Source organism: Lissotriton helveticus, chromosome 4_1 (genome assembly GCF_964261635.1).
Source record: "Lissotriton helveticus chromosome 4_1, aLisHel1.1, whole genome shotgun sequence".
Lineage (NCBI taxonomy): Eukaryota > Metazoa > Chordata > Amphibia > Caudata > Salamandridae > Lissotriton > Lissotriton helveticus.
The window spans coordinates 1,888,700,302-1,888,726,714 of NC_136063.1; the positions used below are offsets into that span (position 1 = coordinate 1,888,700,302).

The following is a 26,413-nucleotide window of genomic DNA, read 5'->3' on the forward strand; positions in this document are numbered from 1 at the left end:
CGGCATGGTCGGTGGTAAGAAGCATGGTGAGAATGTTGTAATCTTGTACTTTTTTTGTTGCAGGCGGTGTTACAGGGCGATCTGGAAGCAAATGGATACAAAACAAAAGGGTACCTCTGCACGGCACATAGGGGTGCCAGAGCCCAGGAGCCTCATGGCAGGTTCCTGGAAACCGTGTCGGCGCCCCGTTTGTCCTTCGGGAGGTTGTGGGCCTGAACAACCGGGGGCTTGCCTTGCTACGTTCCGCCCTGAAAGGGGTGTGAGTAAGAAGTGTCACGTGATCTGGGAGGTGGATCACCAGAAGGGGTAGCACAGACGGGGTTCGCCCCAGTGCTGCTTGGCTCATCAGGCGGGCAGGTGGCGAGAAGGCTGCCTGCCCTTGGATCGCCCGTAAGATAACCCACCATATTGCATAATGTTGTATGCAATAAACCTGCAGCAGTTTTTCCCATAACAAAATTTGTGTGGTGTGTATTTATTTGCATGCATACTATGTGCTTGGGGGTAGGGAGTGTTGTCGCCATGATGGTACTAAGCGCGTTGCCTGTTCCCTCATTCTCACTCGCGCGCCCAGTGGCAGGCGCGGAAGTCTGCTTCAAGCAAGCACAAGGCAGCAGGCGCGCAACCAGGCATCAGCAGAGAGAGATCTGCCAGGTGCCTACCAAGCCTATGAAGAGGGAAGTGTGACTCTCAGTGGTCGACAGAGGGGCTCTTGAAAGGGGGTAGTGAAAGCTGATAAAAACGAGTGAACTGTCCAGCACCATTCTCTTTCCAACAGAGCTGAATACGGGGACAACAACGGAAGGGGTTTCATGCTGTTTTCACCTTTCTACCATTTTGTTGTGTGACAGAAATCCATTGCATGTTTGTGTTCCAAGCCCTATCACATCCACAGATGTCTTACATGTAATTGTTGTCACTAGGAAAGAAGCACCCTGTACCCATCACTAAAAGCCATAATCTAAAGTGGACGGCACAATGTACACATCCACGAAAGGCCGTGAGCAAGACTTTCAGGGGTATACCGTACTTCATTTGCCCTGTTCTCCGCTGTCAAACAATCGACTTTCGAATGTGTGGTAAGATTAACACGCACAGATACAAAGTACAATGTAAATATGTTTATTTACCTCCACCATTCTTGTAGGCCAGGTAAGGAAATCTCCAGACATTGCCTAATCCCACAGCGTATCCCACCATAGATAAGAGATAGTCGGCTTTGTTTGACCAGGTGCCACGTTCTGGGCTTTCATCCTCTGCAGCTACTTGCGCGTCCTGCGGACGTGAAATAAAATATTTAGTGTAGGCTCAGCTGATGAAGAAGAGATGAAGCAGTTGGTACACTACTAAATTTAAATATTTAACACAAAGTATGTGTCTTAAATGTGTGGCAATATATAAAAACACAAAAGGTTAACCATTCTTGCAACTTATATTGCACAAGGGTGGATTATGAAACAGGTATGTAAGGCACAAACTTTAGCCTGCAATCTTTAACTAAAGTTTGTCGGCAAGTTTACAATTTGTATATACATTTACTTTAACACGACAGAAAGACAAACAGTGCATCCGTTCAAGTGCAGGGTTGGGTTGGATTGACCAGTAGGCTTGCATACAAGGGGTGGCGGAGATAATTTGTAGCTAGGCTACAAACAATAATGTTAGGTGCAATTCATGTTTATGGATCATGGTGTTTTACACACTTTGACGTATGCCAATAGGCCAACAATAATATTGGCGCTCTTAAGAGAAAAGCAATTACTTGAATCTTGCTAGGTTCAAAGGACTGCAAAGTTGTTTTTGCTTTAAAAAGGAAAAGTGCCCCGGGTGATGAGGAGTACACACTGAAGGTTTCTTGACATGCTTTTGGTTTACAGACTAACTAGACGCTGTGCAGGGGGCGGGGTTCCGGGTGGGAAGGGCGGGAGAGTGAAGGGAGGGGGGATATAGGAATGTTACTCTATTATTATTATTTTTGTTTTAAAAACAAGAAAACACTGTTGTTTGAATTGCCTAAATGTGATTATTCTATTAATGCTCACAGCTTCTCCGGTTCCCGGGGCGCTGTGCTTGTATGACATCTCTTCAACAACATAATAAAATTTTGTTCTGAAGAAAAAAAAACAAAAGGAAAAGTGAACTCAACAAAGTGGTTTAGGCCGAGGGGGCGTGGCTAGCAGTCCAAGATGGAGATCGCATAAGCCACGAGCTCCGGGCCGGGCCGCCAAATCCGATCATTTATCAGGGGCCCCTTTGTGGCAGCGAGGCTGGCGGAGCTGCCGGACATGGTGGATTGAGGTGTGTACCCACTGCTAGCAGGCTGCAGCGCTGTGGCATTCCCCGGTTCAAATTTAGATGGTGGAGAGTGTCTGCGATGCGGTGGGCCTAATGAAAGTGAGGTGTATTCGGATGCCGCGGACTCGTCTGATGGCAGGCCGGCTGGAATAGACCCGAAGGTAGAGAGCGGTCACACGAGAGGTCCAGGCTTTGGGCCTAGACGGGCGCTCTCTACCCGAGAGCCCGGAGGGTCCTGACGCTGCATGACTGGGGTTGTACATTGAGTGGTGTGACATGCTGCCCCTGCCCTCACCCCCTGATGTGGTTGGAAAGCTGTGAAGGGTGCCAGAGTCATAGACGCACTCCTAAGTCTGGGTTGCAGCCGTGGGGGTGGCTGGATGGTAAAGATACACTCCCCTCCCACATCACCCCCCCCAGAACTCCCTCACAATATTGCAGCCCTTGGATTCGCTTTTGAAAAAGCCCAGGCAAGTTGGCAGGCCAAGCCCTGCACCCAACCAACCATTGAGTCTTAATCCAACAAACATGGCAGGGCTGTCTAAGGGGTCTGAGACGACAGTGCAGAGTAGGAAGAAAGCCATGGCTCGTCTTACCACACCTCCCCCTATACCCCAGACGGCCCACATAACACAGCAGCCCAAGGTAGTCCTCTTGATGGATGGCGATACCACCCTATACCTCCAAATCAGACAGTTTTTATGGTCAACGTCCCCAAGGTGGCAGGTCCCGAACATGGGGACTCTTTAGGCAATAAGGTGATACATTGGATTAGACAGGTAAGGGGCTGTCACTCTCTGATAAGAGAGGATATTGTCAAGGTAACAAGGCACTCCCACTTAGCGCAGCGATTGAACACCATTGAGCTCACACTGAAATCCCCCTATCTGGCCGAGGGACTACTGGCATTGGAGTATAGGACCTGCCCCCCAGGCACCTCAGATATACAATTTAGATGCTCACCGTCGGCAAGCAATGCCGTTAGGAGTAATGAAACTACCAAGTCTACTGGAGGGTCTCAGCTAGATAATAACGATTGAATGATAGGAATTCCCCACTTAATAACTCTCCGTATGTGCGACCTAGTACCACCCTCTGCATTTAGCGCCCCTACTCCTATTATTGCTCTAGGGAGTGTTAACAATCAGATAGGATTAAATAAACCTGCCCCCCTTCACTCTCCCCTAAAGACTTCACAGTCTATAGCCCTAACCTCAAGTCCTTGTATTGCGAACCATAATAGGGATTTTGATAGTATCCAGACTGAACTGTCTAACAAACAGGGGTATCAGAAAGCAGACAGTGCAAGCCTAAAGGGCCTCTGCTGGAACATAGCTGGTCTTGCCAAGAAGCTAGCGCTTCCATATTGGAACAGACTTATTGAAGGCTATGCAATTTGTATTTTTCAAGAGACCTGGAGCCAGGATGTCTATCACAAACCAGGCTTTGTGTCCTATTATGTCCCAGCAGCACCGTCAATAACAGGGAAAGGGCGCTCCTCTGGGGTGTTACTGGTATGGATTAGTATATCTCTGGATTGCTCAGTGAAACAAGTCCATTGTATCTCCCCTGACCTGTTAAGACTGAGCACTAGGGAAAATAAAGGGGGTAGAACCCTAGAAATATTTAATATTTATGTCCGGGGAATGAAGGGAGGAGCAGAATCCCCAATAGTTATATCCCTAGAGGCTGAGCTCTCTAATTGCCCACATGACTCGCACATCCTGGTAGCGGGTGACTATAATTGCACTTTCGAGCCTCTCGCTGCCGAGGATGTGCTGGACATCGAAGAGGACGACACGAAACGGCTGAACATCCCACCAATAAAAAGATGGACCAAACTGGCCGTCCAATTGAATTCTATGACCATAGAGTATGGGCTAAGGGCGGCAAACGGAAGGTCAGTGTCTGATCCAAAAGGGGCACACACCTACAATAGGGTGCATTGTTCCTCGCGAATTGATTATATTCTTTTGAATTACAAATTGTGGCAGCACCTAATAGACATGACAATAATACCAACAGTCATCAGTGACCACAATCCACTGTCTCTATCGCTAAAATCTTCATGGTTGTCTAAACATGATCCCCTCGGCCCAGAACACCTAATACCAACAAGGGAAGTAATCCCCTCCAACTGCAACAGATATCTGAAATGGCATATAGTCCTCCTGGACGACAATAAACTTGCAGCCATTAGACAAATAGTAGCAGAGGCCTTGGGGGAAATGAGCGAAGCCTCCATAGACCCTGTTACTATTGATAAAATCCCGCCCATTTATGAAAAAACTATTAGCACACTGAGGAATCTCTTTCGTGTTACCGTCAGGCCAGGTCCTCCCCTAGTGTTTGAGAAGTCCAACAACAATGACCGATGGTACACGAAAGATAGCAGGCGGAAAAAAACTGCCCTAGTTTCTGCAGTGAAAAGCAAATTGCTCCCAAAGATCCAGCAAGCAAGAATGGAGTACAGGGATGCAGTGACCCATGATAAAATAGAGTGGGAAGAACAGCACTGGCAAGACTTAAAATCAGCCAGTCTGGAGAAAGATGCTGGCCGATTCTGGAGTCTTATCAGCTCGAAGACACGCCCTGATAATGAATCGATTACCTGCAACATCCCAAACCATATATGGCATGATCATTTTCTGAATCTTTATTCCATCACTGAGGATGCTGTACAGGAAGGTACACTAACCGACCCCAGTATAGGCCAAGGGGATGAAAATAGCTATCCCTTTACTGCGAAAGAGGTGAAAACGGCTATTCAGCGCATAGTTCCAGCTAAGGCAGCAGGCCCAGACGGCATCCCAGGCGATCTTCTCCGGGCAGACCTCGCAAAATGGGCGAAATTTATCACGATCCTCATTATTGCCATTGACAAAGGCTCCCCAGTCCCAGATACCTGGAAGGGAGCAGAGGTCGTCCCCATTTATAAAAAGGGCGCCAGGGACGACCCTGCCAACCATCGCCCAATAAGCCTAATTGACTCAGTACAAAAGGTTGTTGGGAGGGTGGTGTTGGAGAGGATCCTGGAATGGGCCGATGATAACACAATCCTCTCCGATTTACAAGCAGGCTTTAGGGCCGGTACAGGGACAATAGGGCAGGTGTTCAGGCTGACCCTCCTTTATTGGAAGGTGGTACAGCTAGGTAAGGGCAGTCTTTACCTCACATTCATAGATCTAAAGATGGTATCTGTGGCAGGAATTGGCTGAATTGGGGGTCCCAAAGTATCTTCTAAGACTGTTGATGCGTCTTCACGAGAGCAATTATGCCCAAGTAAGATGGGGTACCCAAGGAGAGAAGACTGATAGAATACCGGTGAACAGGTGTGTCCGCTAGGGCTGTGTTTTAGCTCCCACCCTATTCTCTTTATATGTGAACGGGGTGATTGAGCATTTAAAGCGAATACCATCTAACGCACCAGCCCTGGCGGGCAATAAAATTCCTACACTCCTGTTCGCCGACAACACCCTTCTCATCTCTAAGACCCCGAAGGGCTTACAGAGTTTGTTAGACAGCTTCCAGTCGTTTTGTAACGACTGTGGGCTGGTTATCAATTCTGGAAAAACTAAGTATTTGGTGTTGAACCATCCAAAGAATCTTGGGACTCCCCCTGTACTGAACATGGTCCCACTAGAGAGGGTCACCATGTTCGATTATTTGGGAATTCGCATTTCTGACTCTATGCTTTGGAATTGCCATATACAGAAAATGCTCCTGAATCACAGGAGGGTTACGGGGGCAATACTTAAAGAACACCGTACCTCAGTGAGCAGGCCTATCGCTCCTGCAATTGATATATATAAGGCAAGGGGAGTGAGCTCTGCAATCTACGGTGCCGAACTCTGGGGTTTCTCCAACATAGACCAACTAGTGCGATCCGAGAATACATTTACAAAAGAACTTATGATGTTGCCCTCGAGAACCCCTTCTAGGCCCTTGTTGCAGGACCTAGGGTGCCACCCATTTAGAGATTTGGCCAGACTGCGTCACCTCCTGCTGTGGGCCCGCCTATGGCGGACACCAGAATTGGCAGGGTATGCAGCAGGGCTAAATGAAATACTGAACATGGACGGGTGGCACAAGTTGAAATGGCTGAAGGACCTGAAAACCCTCTTATACGACCTTGGTCTGGGCGAAGCGTGGCTAAACAGAACCGCTCCGCCGAAGGCAAAACTCAAGAAAATGTATTGGTCGTGGGTTCGCACTAAGGTTTTCCTGGATACCAATCTCCGTAGGCTAACTGAAGAGTTTATGCAATTTAAAAACTCCACTTTCTACAAACCCTACCTAGATGTTATCCAGAAACCTTATGATAGGGCTTTGTTCTTCCAATTTAGGGTTGGCTCGCTTCCCATGTGCGAAATCACTGCCCAATGGAAGGCTCCCTATCAGACACCAGCTTCCTGCCCGATCTGTGAAGCCACTCTAGAGTCAGTGGCACATATTATGTTCGCATGCCCAGCCTATAAAGCTCCAAGGGAACGTTGGCTCAAACCACTTTGCAGGGAATTGTGCACTCGTAACCATCTCGCAGCATTGTGCCTTCTAAGATCTGATGCACGAGCCCTGTACGTCTGTGGTTTGGCCAAATTCCTGAGCTGGGCTTGGATCATTAGGTCAAGATCGCTGAAAGCTAACCCTTAAGTATTGTTGCTGCTATGAGCTACCCGCTTTTTAGAAACTGTACTTTTTCTGATTTTATGTTGTACATATTATCTTTTAATGCTATTTTAACTATCTTACTATGAAGGTCCAGATGAATTCTCTGTTCAGTCATATAGAGTGTTAGTAATACTTTTGATATTGCTTTGTCTTTTTTAATAATAATTCTGTTTTTAACCTATGTATTATAGCTTTTAAGATATGTTTTTATCGAAATAAAGCTAATATGACTGACTGACTGACAGTAGGGGACCTCTTTTTGGATGGTAACTTGACGTCCCATGATGAGCTTGTACACGCCAACGCGGTGCCGGACAGTGTTTCTCATACATGCAACGATCACACAATATATCCGAAGTACTGGCTAGTAGATCAGAAAGAACCCCCTACATTTCAATTGATGTGGTCCCTTCACATAATGGGACCTGGGCGCCATCTTGTTAGATGGCTGTAACAAGGACTGAGAGAGCACTTGAATATACTGCTATTTTCTCTCCAGTATAAATGGGAAGTGGCCCTGACAAGGGAATTAGAGGATAGGGAATGGAGCTCCGTCCTAGAACATCCCCGACGGGTGTCTCGTAATTTTAGACTGAAGGCGATACAAGTATTAATATTACACAGGGCATACCTTACACCGCAGGCAATTCAGATGATGTATCCTGCTGCCTCTGCATTATGCCCAAGATGTTCCCACCAACCCGCTGATTTTACTCACATGTTATGATCTTGCTCTAAATTTGGGGATGTTTTGGTCAGAGGTTACCCGAGGTCTATCCCAGCTAACTGAATGCTCTCCTTGGGATACTATGGAAGCTCCAGAAGACGGCAAAACTGCTACGCCGATTTGCGGGCTTGGACCTGATGCACGCCAAACGATTAATAACAGAGTGCTGGAAATCTCGCACGGCGCCACGTTAAGACAAATGAAGGGAGGAGGTCATCAGATGGACGGTGGCGGAAGGGGAAGCACTTCGACGCGAAGAATATAGAGGTCTGAGAAGGAGGCCGATTTTTCTTGAGTGGTCTCAGCTAATAGAGCAGTTTAAAGCAGAAACAGATGGGGATGCAGTAGAGCCTTTGGAACTGCTGACAAACAAGATAAATAATGCCTGGTTCTTGAGTGGGTTGTAGTCTAGACATAGAGGGGCCCCCTGCTTTTCTCTCCATTCCTGTCCTGTCCTCCCACCGACTTCTCCCCCCCGGGGTTCTCTCGCTCACTAATAGTATGATTGGCCCACGTAGCACTTGCCCCGGAAGGGGATGTTTGGAAAAGAAGCGGTTACGTTTACAGTTAAATGTTGGCAGGGAGGGGGGGAGGGGTTAATTAGGGTGGATGTTTGGGCAGTATAAATGACAGTGGACTGATATATCCGGGTGTACAGTTCCAAGTATAATGGGATATCTACGCTTGGTTCACCTAACGGAATGTTGATGTATCATGCAACTTCAATTAGTAAATGTATAAGAATTAAGCCACGGATATAGATGTACACTGTATTTGAACAACAAACTATGAACAAAAATTGTTTGAATGCATAATGTATTTACATACCATTGAACGCTAATAAAAATTGTGTTAAAAAAAGTGTTTTATGCCAGACTACTTTGTCGAATCCATCCAGAAACATTTTGTATGTATAGCTGCTGCACCTTAAAATGGTAAATCTTAAACTATAAAGCAGTCTTTTCAGATGCAAATTCAAATATTGTGATCTTGAGCAGTAATCCTAATTCAGAGAAAGACAACAGTTTTTACCATGTTTCGTAAATGTTGCTGTAGACTCTCCGATTTCATGGATAAAATCTCCTCATCTGAGACATTCTTGCAATATTTTTGTAGCAGAAAAACGCTCTTTGCTCGCTCTAGGACTTAGATGTCGCTTGCAGCTGTGGCTAAAGACAATTCGGAGCTGTTAGCCAAGGTTTACCAAAAGTAGCATCACTATGCTTCATGACCGAACTAAAGTAACTTATTGTGTGTGAGAAAGTGAATATTAGTTCTATAGTTACAGACCATGCTTTACATTTGTAACCTAAGGCCCACTCTCAAAATTCCGGGTTATCACAATGAAAACCTCAAAAGCATAGCCTAGGCACTCCTTTATTGACACCCCCTGAACCCTAGTCACTTTAAAAAAAACGTGTTGCTAGTGGGGTTAGACAGGGCCGGCTTTAGTGCTGGTGGCGCCCAGTGCAGCAATCATTTTAAAACGCCCCCCATGACCTCCTCCTCTGATTGCCTCACTACCACCCTGCAAAAGTGCCCCTCACCTCGACTTAGCCCCTCTCTCACATGCATTTAAATTGTTTTAAAGCACTGGTAAAGGATGAGTTTACTAATCCATTCATCTAGCCACATAAAATACAGATATTTTCGTTACAACAGGCATATTAAACCTCTACGCTACTTTATGTTGTTTTAATTCTTGTAAAATGCTTCTTCTCAAGGTAGTATAAGGTGTAAGACTGCCACTAGACAATACTCTGATCTTTCTCTCTCCATCAGGAACATTAATCATAAGAGTCATCTTGAGATTGTTGTTGCTGCCTTAAATCTCGATGTACAAGGAACTCTGCAATAGGTGCTTTAAATCATAAGTTATTGCTAAACACGGCACACCCCGCCCCCCAAGGTCGGTGCCCCCCTTCCAGGTCAGTGCCCAGTGCGAACTGCCCTAAAGCCGGCCCTGGGGTTTCATAACTAACACAACAGACCCAACAAAACCATAAAACATCCATCCATCCATCATTCATCTCCTTTACTGTCTCCATTAGGACGTCATCACTTTGGGTAACCCAAACCAACTCTTAAATTGGGCCTCCTAAACACCTACTTTCCCCGAAAGACATCAATGCAATAGATGATTCATTGGCCCAAAACACTGTAAATCCTTGATGTTTTTTCAAATAAAAAATATCAAAAATGTGTAAGTTGGTTCTAGACATCCCCTAACATTGTTTTACCACCTTTAAGCTTGTACTCAGGAGATGGATAATTATTTTAGCTTCATAGATTAAATCCTCCACTCTAAGTATTGGGCTTGTCCTGGTACTTGCATGAAACTGGGTTTCCCTTTTCTGGCAATTCAAATCACGAACATGATAACCTCCTTTCTATTGGCTGACAAAGTACCCTAGAAATGAAAACCTATGGCAAGACTCCAGCGAACATTAAATTAACATTTGAGTTCCATCTACCTTCACCTGGAAAAATGAAAAGTTGTAATTGGAAGACTGCAAAATATTGTTGAATTAAAGAAGTTATTACATGATCTTCAGTGAAGGTTCTGACCCCTGAAGGGGATAGTAAATAAACTAGCTGAGAAGAGCTCCTGAAGCCTTTGAATAAGGGTCAGCAAGCTATAATGATTCTTATAGGTCTCTCTGTGCTTTACAAAGTACGTAGTTCGGATATTGCTCTCCAGTCTGAAAGATGGCTTAATTACTATCCAGGAGTGCTACATACTCAATTAGTTCACTCCTTTGCAGATGCTCCAGCAAATATACATGGGATGTACAGAAGCCCCCCTCTCACCTGTAATTTTCCAGTGCTCCAAGGATCTTCTCTCTCCAGACATCTTCTCTCTCCAGCTCATCAAACTACATGTTAGAAATGGGGGTCTCTAGTTGGCAGGTTGTTACCCTGTTCAAGAAGGGCCCCTTTCTTCCTAGTCAGGATAAGGGAGTTACACTTCTAAAGTAACCCCTGCTCACCCCTTAAGTAGCTTGGCACAAGCAGTCATGCTTATCTCAGAGGCAGTGTGTAAAGCATTTGCACATAACCAGAAGTAATACAGTGAACACCATACCACAGGATATCACACCAGTTTTAGAAAAAATAGGTAATATTTATCCTTGTGAAACAAGTCCAAAACGATAAAAATCCAACATACAGTTACTTAAAATAATCATAAATCAAAAATTTGACTTTAAAACCGTTCCTTGAAGTTGATAGCTCCATCCAGGGGTATCACAGCGTTGTGAACAAACAAATCCAACAGTTCTAGCAGACTGCGGTGTCACGGGCTAGTTACGGTGTCAGGAAGACATTGGGGACCTTGCAATGATCCGGCATCAGAGGCGTCGGTCCTGGAGGTCAGTGCAGGAGTTGTCGGGCCCTTGAAGCCACACGTGTTGCAGGTCAAACTACGTGCAGTTAAAGTCGGGAGCATCCGCACTGGCAGGCATTGGGGCAGCGGTGCGAAGTGCAGTGCTCCGGTGTCTGGTGCCCTCGGGTCGTGGTGCAGGCAGTGGCTCGGTGACGGCATTAGTAAAACCAGGGCTGTGATGCAAAGCGGTGCTAGTAATTCACTGTGCAGGCAACAGCGTCGTCGTGGCTGAAGCGATGTCGTCGGCTGACGAACTGAAGTCAATGGTGCTGATGTCGGTGGGCCAAGGCTGCACTGTGGGACGGGGAGGTGCGTTGTGTAACTTACGAGGGGTGCCCCAAACCACAGTGCAGGAAGTGATGCCGATGCCAGCCTCGAGCGGCGTCGCAATTAAGACCAGGGCTGCGGTGCGAAGCAAGACGGTGCTCCATGTTCTCCACAAGTGGTGTCCACAGGCCATGGTGCAGGCAGCAGCATCGGTGATGCCGTCACGGCACCATCGGGGATACCAGGGCGTCAGTGTGAAGCGAGGCAGTACAGAATGAGAGTGCAAGCAGATGCTTCATGGCAGTGGCGAACAAAGTCGATGGTGAGACCAGGGTTGCGGTGCAAAGTGCAGAGGTGCCCTCTGCAGTGTCTTCGGGTCACGGAGTCAGCAGCACATACATTGACGGAGTCGGGTGTTTTTTTTTCTGTTGCAACACAAAACATATAGTTCCCAGTGCTGGTAGCAGATTAATTTGAAGTCTTTGATGTTCCTGAGACTTATTGAACAGGGGGAAATCTCTACCCCCAAGTCCTTGGAGAAACTCTGAAATAATGTTGCAGAAAGTTCAGTTCAGTCCTCTCTCTGCCCAAGACAGAATCCGCTGCTGCAGGCCAACGCAGCAAAGCACACAGCAAAGTGGTAGTCTTTTCTTGCAGCTTCTACAGCTCTTCTTCTTGGCAGGTTCCATGATCCAAAAGAGTTCTAAAGTTCAGGGGTCAGGGCCCCAATATGTATGTCACATTTCCCTGTGAAGTTGACACAACCAACGTTCCACTGGCATACATAAACCAGTTCTGCCTGGTTTAGGCCAGGTTCACTCCAGGTGGGGGAAGACATATTTTTGGAAGGCAGCCACAGTCCATTCAAGTGCAAGTGACAACTCCTCCCAGTACTCTAAATTCAGCCAGGTCTGTTCAGCCTGGCTAGGAGTCACCCAGGAAAGGCAAAGGCACACCTCAACCCCGCCCCCTTGTGTCTTTCTAGAGTGAATGCACATCCCTGCTCCTGTCATGTAGAACCCAGACGGTGAATACACAAATAGCTAGTTAAGCAAAAAATAGGCACTTTCTAAAAGAGGCATTGTCAAATACACAACATAAAAATCATCTTCACTAAAAGGTGTTGTTAGAAGCGGCTGTCTCTAGTTGGCAGAGGTATACACTTCTGACAAATAGGGACACACCTTTTCTAGTCAGGGCAAGAGGATCACAAACTTAGATAACCCCTGCTCACCCCCTTGGTAGCTTTGCAAAGCAGACAGGCTTATCTCAGAGGCAGTGCGTTAGGCATTTATGACCACATACAGTAATAAAGTGAATACACTACAAATGGACACGACACAGTAGTATTATAAAAATAAGGATTTTTATATAAGGCTTAGCACAAGACCAGATAACGGCAAAAATATACCACAGTCTTAATAAATACTCTTGGAAGGAAAAATAATAGTTCAAGCGTAGTTTCTTCTTAGCACAAAGTCTTTAGTATAAAAAGCAACTCTTCTTCTCTAAAACAAAGTTCTTGGCAACAATGTAACCCACACGGGAGTCACACGACGTCGAGGCAAAGTTAATCCAAAGGTTCGGCGTCGACCGCGAGGAGCGCTACGTCGAGCCCGGAGTCGCACAGACCCCCACAACACAGTACCTTGGAAAAGTGAAGCACTCGATGATCAGCGGCGTCGAGATGTCCGGCGTCGCGTCTTCGGCGTCGATCGGGCCTCGGAGTCAGAGCGATCTGCAGCGGCATCTACAGATGTCAGGCGGGAGCAGCGCTCATGAGGTGAAGCAGGATACGGCGTCGTCGTCGATGTTGCAAGAGTGAGCAGCGCTCACGGCGTCGAGAGGGCTCGGCGTCGATGCGATCAGCGGCGGCGTCGACACAGGGTCACTTGGAGCTGGAGCCGAACTCGCTACTCACTGGCGTCGCTACTGGCGTCTATCGGGCCCGGCAGCCGGCGTCGAAGGTGCGGGACACTGGAGCCGTTACTCACGATGTCGAGCTGGATTCGGCGGCGTCCGTCGGCGTCGAGATTGCTGGATTCTTCAGAGGTGCTGGATTTTCAAGTTCCAGCAACAAGCACTTTCAGCAAATCAATGAAGTCCTTTGGCCCTGTGACTTCAACAGGAGGCTGGCACTCTTCCAGCCCTTGGAGATTTTCCTTGGCAAAGTTTGAGAGTACACACTCAGGGCCCGATGTAGGTCAGTCTGTAACGGCCGAAAATCGGTATTTTCGGCCGTTACCGACCGGTATCAAGCCCTCGGGATGTAGGAGTCCAAAATCCGCCCGAATCTGTAAAAATACCGAATCGGAAAAGTTACACTTTCGGTAGATTACCGAATCGGAAATCACACCGAATCGGCAAATATACCGAAGCGGTAACAAAACCGATTCTGTAAAAAATACGGATTCGGAAATATCAGTGATTCGGTATAATACCGAATCGGAAAACACAAAATCGGGAAAAATAAACCGAATCGGTACAGATATCGAATCGGTAAAATTACCGATTCGGTATAAAACCGATTCTGTGTGAAAAACTTAAGATTGAGATGTAGGAAAGCTCTGAAATACTGAATAAGCGTCAAAATCGGTATTTCAGATTCGGTTTTTACCATAGATTGGAATCAGGTGGTAACCAGGTGCAACCTATAAAAAAGGACCCAAAATGCATTTCTGCTTGCACCATGGCAGCTTTTTATGTCATAGCAAGACGGCTACGGCTACAGCAGGATGGAGAGAGGGAATGGCTGAGAGAGGAACAGGTGTATAGACAGCGGATCACCCTGTTCATGCAGACAGATGCAGAGATCCTACAGAGGTACAGGCTGGACCCAGATACCATCTTAGAGCTCATAAGGGACCTCCAACCCCTGTTGCAGCACCCCACCCCAAGGGCACACGCAATCCCAGTGCACATGCAGGTGCTATGCAGCCTACACCTGCTGGCGTCTGGCAGCTATCAAAGTGCAGTAGCTTCGGTAGGAGGGGTGAGCCAGAGCTGCCTGTCACGGTTCTTCCACAAGTTCCTTGATGCCATGATTGACAGGATGGACCAATACATTTCCTTCCCTGCAACCCATGCAGAACTGGTACAGACAAAAGCAGACTTCTACCAGATGGCAAGATTTCCCCACATCATTGGCTGCATAGATGGCACAGACATTCCGATTTGTCCCCCTGCTGACACAGAATATGTATACCGCAATCGGAAGTCACGGCACACCATAAATGTGCAGGTGATTTGTAATGCCAAGTGTGTAATCACATATGTGGCAGCAAAATTTCCAGGGAGTACCCATGACTCCTACATCTTTCAAAATAGCGGAATTTATGCACGGTTGACCGCAGGGGAATTCGGTGAAGGATAGCTCCTAGGTAAGACACAGTGTCAGACCCCCATAACCTACATAGCAGTGTGAAGTACATGTATGCATGTCAGTAATGTTACCCCTTTTTCTTGTAGGCGACAGTGCATATGCCCTCCGCTCATTCATTCTCACCCCCTACCTCAACCCCTCAACACCCAGCCAAAGGAGGTATAACCGTGCGCACAAAAGCACAAGGAATGTAGTAGAATGGACCTTCGGCATCTTGAAAAGCAGGTTCAGATGCTTGCACAAGAGCGGAGGTGCAAGACAATATACCCCCATCACCTGCTGCAAGATAATTGCTGTCTGTGCGATGTTGCACAACCTTGCGGTCAAGAAGGGCACAGAGGTAGAGTTGTCTGACTACGAGGACCCTGACGATGAAATTGCTGTGCCACAAACACAACCTGCTGGGGTGTCTACGCCAAGTGATGGCAGATATAGACGTGAGGAGATAACAGAAAACTATTTCTGAGTGAGTACAGATGCACAGACATGTCAATGGATGTAGAAAAAAAATAATTTTAATAATGTAGGCACAACGTTACTGCACTGATGTGCAACAAATTAAACAATAACATAATAGGTGGGGAATGTAAATTGTCCGGTTTGCCTCACACACCCTGGCAGTCTTACTTCTTGCTGCGCTTAGCTGACCCACTTGGATGTGGCTCACCCCCTTCTGTGTGTCCGGCTGCCTCAGCGGAGCGCTTGCTGCTCCGGCGCGGCTCAGATACAGCACTCGCCGGGCTGCTGCGGCTGCTGGTGTCCCCAGCCTCGCCCAAGTCCAGGGCAGGATTCACCACCGAGTTTGATATAATTAGTGCCTCCATGGCAGTGGTGATGCGGGCCATGCCCCTGGTCACCTCAGAAGTGTTCTGGGTGAGGCAGTCCTCCATGTTAGCCCCTCGGCGGCATAGCTGGGCGGTTGCTGCTGCAAGGCGGTTCATTGCCCGGTTTTGCACGCGGGCATCCCTGCGCCTACAGTGCTCGTGCTCCTCCATCTTACTGCATAGCTGGGTAATGGCAGTAGTCATGCGCCCCAGTCCAGTAGCTATTTCCTTGTTGCTCTCAACAAAACTCTTAAACCCCTTTGTCATCTCCCCCATGTGCAGGTTGTGCTGCCACAATTGGCGCTGGCAAGCCAGGATCGACTTGGCCTGCATCCTTTGGATCCGGACCATACTCCCCTACAGCCCTTGGAACACACTGCCCTCCCGTGCTGGTGAAGCAGGGCTGGATGTGCGTGGCCTGCGCCGATTGCTTCTGGCCTGCTGTGTGGGCTGGTGTGCCACAGGTGTTGCAGAGGTGGGTGCAGGAGCCTGAGCCGCTGCTCCCTCCATGATGTTCAATGGTGCAACGGTGATCCTCCTGGCAGGAGATGTGGCAGGTGCTGGGTGGGTCTGTGTGGGTGACATTTCCGGTGAGAACTGCAATGGGGGCGTTAGTGACAGTAGGGGGGAGTGGGGAAATGAGAGGGTATGTCCTGTGTCATCCTCATAGCCCATGGCACTGCTGTTCTCCTCCTCCTCCTCCTGTGATAGTACAATGATGCTTGGCCCTGCCACCGCACTGTCTGATGGTGCTGGAGCTGGAGCTTGTGTAGCCGCTGCTCCACTGCCTGATGGTGCCCCTAGGTATAAAGAAGCATTTGTGAACTGAGTGCATATGTCTTACAGTCACTACAATAAAAGCATTGCACATCCCATTTTCAATACTCTGAATCATTTTCTAGGTGCATTTCATTTGAATGTGCACTGGCATTTGTTACTACATTAGCTGACTACATTTATCATGATGCATTTCTCATGTATGTTGCTAGCAGTACTGGGCTGGGGTTTGGCTGTGCATTGCGGCTAAAGGGGAGGTGTCTGGTAGGGTGCGTCATGCTGCGCATGCTTCTTACCTTTTGCTTTGGCTCTGGATGAGCTGTCCAGGTCCCCAACTCCCACCACACTCTCGCTCTCAATTGTCGTGGACACAAGTTCCTCAAGGTCAGTGAGGGGTGGCGCCGGATTACTGCCTCCACCTGTTAGTCCTGCCTGCTTGTGCAGCTCGGACAGTTTCCTCTTGGTGAGGCTGCGAAGGTCATAGAACCTCTTTTTGAGGTCATCCAGGCTCCTGGGGGTGACACCAACTGCGTTCACCCTCCCACCGATTGCAATCCACAGGTTTCTCTTGGTGCTCTCTGGGACTGAGAAGGACAGCCTCCCAAACAGCTGCCTGTGGACCCTCACCACCTCCTCCACCAACACTTGCAGCTCCTTGCTGCTGAACTTGGCCTTGCACTTGCGCTCAGCCTTCTGGCTCTCAGAGCTGCTTGCCATTTCCAGACAGTTCAGGATAGTGCTACCACTGCTGCTCACTCTGAATGCTCAGCTCAGGCTGCCTCTCCAGAAAGTTCTAATGAGTTGCACCTGTCTGGGTAGCCACTCCCTGCTAGGGTGGGGGAGGGTGCTTCCACCTCATTGGCTGTTGTCATTAGTTTCACTTTTACTTGCTCGCCGATTCCGTGTTTACCGATTCGGTATTCGCCGAATCGGTATTCGCCGAATACCGAATCGGCGAATACCGAATCGGTATTTACAATGCATTCCTATTGGCCATTTGGCCACTGGAGGTGTATTGCATTTACCGAATCGGTATTAGCCGATTCGGTACTCGCCGAATCGTTACTTACCGATTCGGCGAACACCGATTCGGTAGGTCTCGATCCACGATACCGATTAATACCGATTCGATAAAAGTAACATCTGGATGTTCCTACATGTCCCCCCTTCTTATTTACCGATTTTTAATTACCGATTCGGTACAAATCGGTAATTAAAAATCGGTAAATGAGTCCTACCTACATCGGGCCCTCAGTTCCTCTCTCCTGGTTCCTTGGCAAAAATAAAGAAGCAACTGCAGGATTCCCCCAACAAACAGCACACTGGCAAAAGGGGTAGGCAAGTCCTTGGATCAGCAGGCTTCTTGTCCTTGGTTCAGGTTTCCTTGTCAGAAGTGATCTAAATTCTTGGTTCAGGGGTCCTTCTCTTATACCCCTTTTTGGCTTTGATCCCTTTGTCCACGCAGGGGAATTTCCCCCCAACTTGGGTTTGTTGTGGGTGTTGCCAGGCCGAGGCACCTGGCCTATTCACTGTGTAGGGCAGAGTCTTCAGCCGCCCAGCAGGTGCGGAGCCAGCATTGTCACTGGCAGGGGCAGGGCCATCAGTTGCCCGGCAGGAGGTGGGGCCAGGAAAGTCCCTGGCAGGCACAGAGTCATCAGTCGCCTGGCAGGGGGGCGGAGCCAGCATTGTATCAGGCAGGGCAGGCTATCAGGAGCTACTCTTCCCCTACTCTCAATGCAAATGCCCCACTCATCCCACACTGACTCATTCAGACCTCTGGAGCCACCCAGCTCCTGTCACACGCACACCAGAACCAGCAGAGACCGGTAGACAGTTAGACAAGAAAATAGCTACTTTCTAAAAGTGCTATTTTCAAACACAGAGTCCAAAAACCATCCACCCAAACGGATGCGTTATTAGACCCTGAGTTCAGGGATACCAAACTCGACATTGCATCATGCTCCCCGAGCCTGCTAGGATTATAGCATTAATAATCCTGGCAGCCCATTCTAACTGATGGAGAGCAGGTAACCTTACAATAGTGAAAACGAATATGGCTGTAATTCACTATTAGGACATGCCAACCTTGTCAGGCTTGTCCTACCTTATGCTTACAATGCACCCTGCCCTTGGGTCTACCATAGGGGTGACTAACATGAAGTTAAGGGAAGGTTTAGGGACTGGCAAGTAGGTGTACTTGCGCAGTCTGCGTGACAGTACCAGACTGCACGTAGGTCTAGCAATGGCAGACCTGTAGACATACTTTTACTAGGCCGCTTCTGGGGGTGGCACAACACGTGCTGCAAGCCCACTAGCAGCATTTGTATTTACAAGCCCTGGCACTCCTGGTGCACGCTACTAGGGACTGACAGTAAACCAAATAAGCCAAACATGAAATTCAATCAATACAGCAATTTCACATAGGGAGCACTTGCACTGTGGCACTGATCAGCAGTGGCACAGTGCCCAAAGCAATATACCAGCAAAAACATCGTAAACAGAGGAGGCAAACAGAAAAAAATGGAGAAGAGACTCATGCCAATGATGCCAGGTCTAACACGTGTCCCCTCCAGCTGAAATGTGGGGAGAACTACCCTTACCCTAGGGAGTCCTCATCACTAAGGCGGAAAAATCTGGACAGACCATCAGAATTGGCGTGATCTGTGCCAGGGCGGTGTTCCACCGTGAAGTCCATCCCCTGTAGGGAAATGGACCACCTCAACAGCTTTGGATTCTCACCCCTCATCTGCATCAACCATCTGAGGGGCCTGTGGTCTGTCTGAACCCGGAAGTGAGTCCCAAACAGGTAGGGTCTTAGCTTCTTCAGCGCCCAGACCACAGCAAATGCTTCTCTCTCTATCGCACTCCACCTCTGTTCCCTGGGAAGTATCCTCCTGCTGATGAAGGCTACAGGTAAGTCTCGGCCCTCTTCATTCACCTGAGCTAGAACAGCCCCCACGCCATGCTCTGAAGCGTCCGTCTGGACAACAAATTCTTTAGAAAAGTCGGGTGCCTGGAGTATAGGTGCTGTGCACATTGCAGTTTTCAGGGTGTCAAAGGCCGTCTGACAGGCGTCAGTCCAGTTCACAAGTCGTGGCTGCTTCCTGGAAGTCAGCGAAGTCAAGGGGTGCACAATGTTACCATAATCCTTAACGAACCTCCTGTAGTAACCCGTGAGACCCAAGAAGGCTCTCACCTGAGTCTGGGTTTTGGGCGGTGCCCATGCCAGGATGGTATCAATCTTGGGTTGCAGGGGGGCCACCTTGCCGCTCCCTACTTGGTGCCCCAAGTACACCACTGAACCCTGCCCAATCTGGCACTTACTGGCTTTGATTGTGAGGCCTGCTCTGCGCAGCGCCAACAACACTTCCTGGAGGTGGCGCAAGTGTTCCTCCCAGCTGGCGCTGAACACTGCGATGTCGTCCAGGTAGGCGGCACTGAAATCCTTCAGTCCAGCCAAGACCTGGTTGACCAACCTCTGGAAGGTGGCAGGGGCATTCTTCATCCCAAAGGGCATAACCCGGAACTGGTAGTGCCCGTCTGGTGTGGAGAATGCTGACCCCTCTTTTGCCCCATCAGTCAAGGCGATCTGCCAGTACCCAGACGTTAGATCAAACGTACTAAGGTACCGGGCAGCCCCCAACCGATCTATGAGCTCATCAGCTCTGGGGATGGGGTGCGCGTCAGTCTTGGTGACTGAATTGAGTCCTCGGTAATCCACACAGAACCGAAGTTCCGGTGAAGCACCAGACGCTGCAGCCTTTGGGACCAAGACCACTGGGCTGGCCCAAGGACTGCTAGAGGACTCAACCACCCCTAAGGCAAACATTTTGGAGACCTCCTCCTTGATGTATGCTCTGACCTTGTCAGTCACTCTGTAATCCTTGTGCTTGACAGGAGTGCTGTCCCCGGTGTCCACCTCATGGACACACCACTGAGTGACACCCGGAATCAAGGAGAACAGATCAGGGAATTGTCCCAACAGTTGGCGACAATCCTGCTGCTGCTCAGGGGTCAGTGTGTCAGAGAGGACAACACCATCCACTGACCCATCCTGCTCTTTTGCATACAGGAGGTCAGGAAGGGGCTCACTCTCCTCCTCCATTTCAGCATCTGTAGCTAGGAGCATGCCCACTTCGGACCTTTCTAAGTGGGGCTTTAAACGGTTGACATGCAGGACCCGCAAGGGGTTCCTGGGAGACTTCAAGTCCACCATGTAGGTGACATCGCTCTTTTTCTCCACAACCTCAAATGGTCCAGTCCACCTGTCCTTGAGCGCACAAGGTTCCACAGGGGACATGACCCAAACTTTCTGACCAGGCTGAAGCTCTACCAGAGTGGCCTTCTGGTCGTACCACCGTTTCATCTCTTCCTGGCTGGCCTCCAGATTTGCCTGAGCAAGATCTCTGAAGCGCCGAGTCTGGTTCCTAAAGGCCAGCATGTAACTGTATACATCCTGGGGAGGTATCCTGGGAGATTGCTCCCAGCCTTCTTTGACCAGACTCAAAGGTCCTCTTACCGGGTGTCCATACAAAAGCTCAAAGGGGCTGAACCCTAGAGACTTCTGTGGCACCTCACGGTAAGCAAACAGCAGGCATGGCAAGAGGACGTCCCATTTACGCCTCATTGGTTCTTCAAGACCCATAATCATGCCTTTAAGGGTACGGTTGAATCTCTCAACCAACTCATTACCTTGAGGGTGGTAAGGAGTGGTGAACTTGTAGGTTACCCCACACTTCTTCCACAGAGACTTCATATAGTTGGAAATGAAGTTGGTGCCCCGGTCTGACACCACCTCTCTGGGGCACCCCATTCGGGAGAAAACACCCATCAGTGCCCGTCCCACCATGGGGGCCGTCACTGTTCTGAGAGGGATGGCTTCCGGGTACCGTGTGGCATGGTCCACCAAGACCAGGATGAACCTGTTGCCCATGGCTGTCTTGGGGTCCAGGGGCCCAACAATGTCAATCCCCCCCGGTCAAAGGGGGTACTGACCACGGGAAAAGGTTGGAGGGGAGCCTTCTGCTTCCGCCCGCTTTTCCCACTTGCCTGGCAAGTTTGACAGGTTTTGCAATGGATATCTGTATCCCTTCTCATCTGAAGCCAATAAAAATGGGTGACAAGCCTGTCATAGGTCTTGTCCTGCCCCAGATGTCCAGCTAACGGAACGTCATGAGCCAAACCCAGTAGGAAGGCTCTGAAGCGCTGGGGTACCACCAGCACACGGGCTGACCCAGGCTCAACAGCCTTAGGCTCGCTATACAGGAGATCATTCTCCCAGTAGACCAAATGTGATCCTGACTGATCACCTGCTGTCTGGGCTGAGGCCTGCTGCCTCATACCCACAAGAGAAGGGCACACTTTCTGTTCTGCACAAAATTCTTCCCTGGAGGGACCACCATCCTGCTGCCAGTGGGTCAGCTCGGGCAGGTCTCCCAGTTCAGCTACTTGTTCCCCTGTGGCTTTCAGGGCATACCCCTCAAGGTCTGCCTCCTCAGGGCTCGAAAATTCCACTCGACCACTCGCATAGTCGAGCTAAATTTAACAAGGTCGAGCTGTTTTTAGGTCCGACTCGCCCTTTCTGGCGAGTAGGAAAACAAACCAACTTTTGTCCTCTGTCTGGGAAAACGGAACAAATGTGACAAGATAACAAGATTTAAAGGCATTTTTATTGCTCACAAAGTGAATGAGCAATAAAGATGCCTTTAAATCTTGTTATCTTGTCACATTTGCTCCGCTTTCAGAGACGGAGGTCAAGTAGGTTGCAGTTAGGTCGAGGACCTTTTTTAACGTACTAGTCCTGCAGGACTAGTACCATTTTTGGGATTTTTCGAGCCCTGCTCCTCCTGGACCACGGGAACTATGGGGGACGGTTTCCCGCGCCCCCTGCCTCTTCTCTTCACAGCTGGGGCCTGGGCCATATTTTCAGGCTCCAGAACACCATCAACACCCTTACTTGCTGTCATCGATCGAGTGGTTGCACACACCCACTCTGGCACTCCCAACATTTTCAAATGTGTCTCCCTCTCCACCTTAGCCCAAGGGGAGTCTTCCAAATCATTGCCCAGGAGACAATCAACAGGCATGGCGGGCCTTACAGCAACGTGAAGAGTACCTGAAACTCCCCCCCATTCAAAGGGAACCTGAGCTACCTCACAAGCTCTCTGGGAGTTGTCAGCAGCTATCACAGGGTAGAATGCGTGGGGAACCACCTGCTCTCTGGACACCAAGTGACACTTGACAACTGTCACACTCGCTCTGGTGTCTCCGAGAGCTTCCACTCTATGGCCATTAATGGTCATCCACTGCCTATATTTTTTAGTGTTACTAGGCAGAGGGGGTGGAGGGACCATTTCCATGTCTCCTAAAGAGACCAGGGACATCTCTGCGGGACCCTCCCCACCATGGGTAACCATCTCCTCCCCTCCCAGGGCTACACTCGCCAACTGACGGGGGGCTGCACGGGGTGGTGCACTAGAGTTCTTCAAGGGACACTGGGGATCATAAAAACGGTGTCCCACCTGCTTACAAGCGAAGCAGGTCATTGGGCCCCTATGACCAGGTTTACCCGTCGGGGTCTCTGATTTCTTCACTGGGGGAGGCTGGGAACCCTTCCCTTGGTTCCCGTGGGGATTACTTTGGGGCCCTTTCTGGAACACCCTCTGTTTACCCTTGTCCCCCCCACTCTTCTGCTGGGGACCCTGCCCACCTTTGGCTGAGTCTCCCACTGGACCCTTGTGGACCCTGGTACTGACCCAGCGGTCCGCCTCCTCACAAATAGGGACACACCTTTTCTAGTCAGGGCAAGGGGATCACACACTTAGATAACCCCTGCTCACCCCCTTGGTAGCTTGGCAAAGCAGACAGGCTTATCTCAGAGGCAGTGCGTTAAGCATTTATGACCACATACAGTAATAAAGTGAATACACTACAAATGGACACGACACAGTAGTATTATAAAAATAAGGATTGTTATATAAGGCTTAGCACAAGACCAGATAACGGCAAAAATATACCACAGTCTTAATAAATACTCTTGGAAGAAAAAATAATAGTTCAAGCGTAGTTTCTTCTTAGCACAAAGTCTTTAGTATAAAAAGCAACTCTTCTTCTCTAAAACACAGTTCTTGGCAACAATGTAACCCACACGGGAGTCACACGACGTCGAGGCAAAGTTAATCCAAAGGTTCGGCGTCGACCGCGAGGAGCGCTACGTCGAGCCCGGAGTCGCACAGACCCCCACAACACAGTACCTTGGAAAAGTGAAGCACTCGATGATCAGCGGCGTCGAGATGTCCGGCGTCGCGTCTTCGGCGTCGATCGGGCCTCGGAGTCAGGGCGATCTGCAGCGGCGTCGACAGATGTCAGGCGGGAGCAGCGCTCACGAGGTGAAGCAGGATACGGCGTCGTCGTCGATGTCGATGTTGCAAGAGTGAGCAGCGCTCACGGCTTCGAGAGGGCTCGGCGTCGATGCGATCAGCGGCGGCGTCGACACAGGGTCACTTGGAGCTGGAGCCGAACTCGCTACTCACTGGCGTCGCAACTGGCGTCGATCGGGCCCGGCAGCCGGCGTCGAAGGTGCGGGACACTGGAGCCGTTACTCACGATGTCGAGCTGAATTCGGCGGCGTCCGTCGGCGTCGAGATTGCTGGATTCTTCAGAGGTGCTGGATTTTCAAGTTCCAGCAACAAGCACTTTCAGCAAATCAATGAAGTCCTTTGGCCCTGTGACTTCAACAGGAGGCTGGCACTCTTCCAGCCCTTGGAGATTTTCCTTGGCAAAGTTTGAGAGTACACACTCAGTTCCTCTCTCCTGGTTCCTTGGCAAAAATAAAGAAGCAACTGCAGGATTCCCCCAACAAACAGCACACTGGCAGAAGGGGTAGGCAAGTCCTTGGATCAGCAGGCTTCTTGTCCTTGGTTCAGGTTTCCTTGTCAGAAGTGATCTAAATTCTTGGTTCAGGGGTCCTTCTCTTATACCCCTTTTTGGCTTTGATCCCTTTGTCCACGCAGGGGAATTTCCCCCCATCTTGGGTTTGTTGTGGGTGTTGCCAGGCCGAGGCACCTGGCCTATTCACTGTGTAGGGCAGAGTCTTCAGCCGCCCAGCAGAAGCGGAGCCAGCATTGTCACTGGCAGGGGCAGGGCCATCAGTTGCCCGGCAGGAGGTGGGGCCAGGAAAGTCCCTGGCAGGCACAGCGTCATCAGTCACCTGGCAGGGGGGCGGAGCCAGCATTGTATCGGGCAGGGCAGGCTATCAGGAGCTACTCTTCCCCTACTCTCAATGCAAATGCCCCACTCATCCCACACTGACTCATTCAGACCTCTGGAGCCACCCAGCTCCTGTCACACGCACACCAGAACCAGCAGAGACCGGTAGACAGTTAGACAAGAAAATAGCTACTTTCTAAAAGTGCTATTTTCAAACACAGAGTCCAAAAACCATCCACCCAAACGGATGCGTTATTAGACCTTGAGTTCAGGGATACCAAACTCGACATTGCACCATGCTCCCCGAGCCCGCTAGGATTATAGCATTAATAATCCTGGCAGCCCATTCTAACTGATGGAGAGCAGGTAACCTTACAATAGTGAAAACGAATATGGCTGTAATTCACTATTAGGACATGCCAACCTTGTCAGGCTTGTCCTACCTTATGCTTACAATGCACCCTGCCCTTGGGCCGACCATAGGGGTGACTAACATGAAGTTAAGGGAAGGTTTAGGGACTGGCAAGTAGGTGTACTTGCGCAGTCTGCGTGACAGTACCAGACTGCACGTAGGTCTAGCAATGGCAGACCTGTAGACATACTTTTACTAGGCCGCTTCTGGGGGTGGCACAACACGTGCTGCAAGCCCACTAGCAGCATTTGTATTTACAAGCCCTGGCACTCCTGGTGCACGCTACTAGGGACTGACAGTAAACCAAATAAGCCAAACATGGAATTCAATCAATACAGCAATTTCACATAGGGAGCACTTGCACTGTGGCACTGATCAGCAGTGGCACAGTGCCCAAAGCAATATACCAGCAAAAACATCGTAAACAGAGGAGGCAAACAGAAAAAAATGGAGGAGAGACTCATGCCAATGATGCCAGGTCTAACAGGTGTATATTTAAATTCTGAGTTCCAGAAGCCTAAACTCCATTTCTCTATATTATCCCACTGGAACATTATTCTTGTAAGATGTTACAAAGGAACTCCTATGTTAGCCTAAAGGACAGATAGCCTTTCTATTGTAAAAACAAAATTGGCATTATTTCACTATCAGGGCGTGTTACACACACACACCAGTACATGTCCTACCTTTCACATACGCTGCACCTGCCCATGGCGGTACCTTGGGCCTACCTGAGGGGTGTCTTACATGTAAGAAAAGGGAAGGTTAAGACCTGGCTAGTGTTGCACTTGCCAGGTCGACATGGCAGTAGAGACTGCGCACAGACACTGCAGTGGCAGGTCTGAGAACCCTTTGAAAGGCTGCTGGTGTGGGTGGCACAATCAGCACTGCAGACCCACTAGCAGCATTTGGTTTACATGCCCTGGACACACACACTGCACTACGAAGACACTGGACAGTCCATTCGGGCACAGGCGTTCACGGATCCATGTTTCCAGGAACGCTCAGGGTTCCCCGCCTCCAGTCGCTCCGGAACCCCAAGGACTCTGATATTACTCCGACACGCGCCCTCACTTCCGCGTCTTCAGCTCGTCGTTCCAATGCACGGGTAGTAGAGGTAAGTTGGGCCAGCGACTTCTGTAAAGAAGCAACATCTCCCTGCAGTTGAGTGATGTTGCCCTCCGCGTCCGACACCTTATCCGCCACTTTGCGAAGGTCCGTCCGCAGCAAGTTGACATCGATAGAGACCGTCTCTATCTGGCGCTCCAGAGCAGAGTGGGATCCCTGAATGGCTTTGAGGATTTCAGCCCTGGACGGCTCCGCAGCCCCCTCTCCGCCATCCTCCGCCCCCAACTGACGTGTGATCCTCTGCGGCGGGAGGCGCGGGGTGGTATACTGCACGATCGTGTTCGGCTGGGAGGTCTTCGAGGAACGGCCTGAATGGGCCGCCATGCTGAAGATTGCA

At 49.4% G+C, this 26,413-nt stretch overlaps 1 protein-coding gene across 2 annotated transcripts in view; it reads right to left on the reverse strand.

The window, feature by feature from the left end:
- The window catches only part of LOC144827733 (sodium- and chloride-dependent neutral and basic amino acid transporter B(0+)-like), a 3,091,484-nt gene that overhangs the window by 2,993,365 nt on the left and 71,706 nt on the right, over nucleotides 1–26,413 (reverse strand). For both annotated transcript variants that reach the window (XM_078685938.1, XM_078685939.1), the window contains 2 exons: nucleotides 8,726–8,862; nucleotides 1,131–1,275 (listed from right to left, as the gene is read on the reverse strand). In XM_078685938.1, coding sequence (XP_078542064.1) covers nucleotides 1,131–1,275; nucleotides 8,726–8,764 — 184 coding nt within the window. In that variant the 5' untranslated portion in view covers nucleotides 8,765–8,862. The remainder of the gene's footprint in view (nucleotides 1–1,130; nucleotides 1,276–8,725; nucleotides 8,863–26,413) is intronic.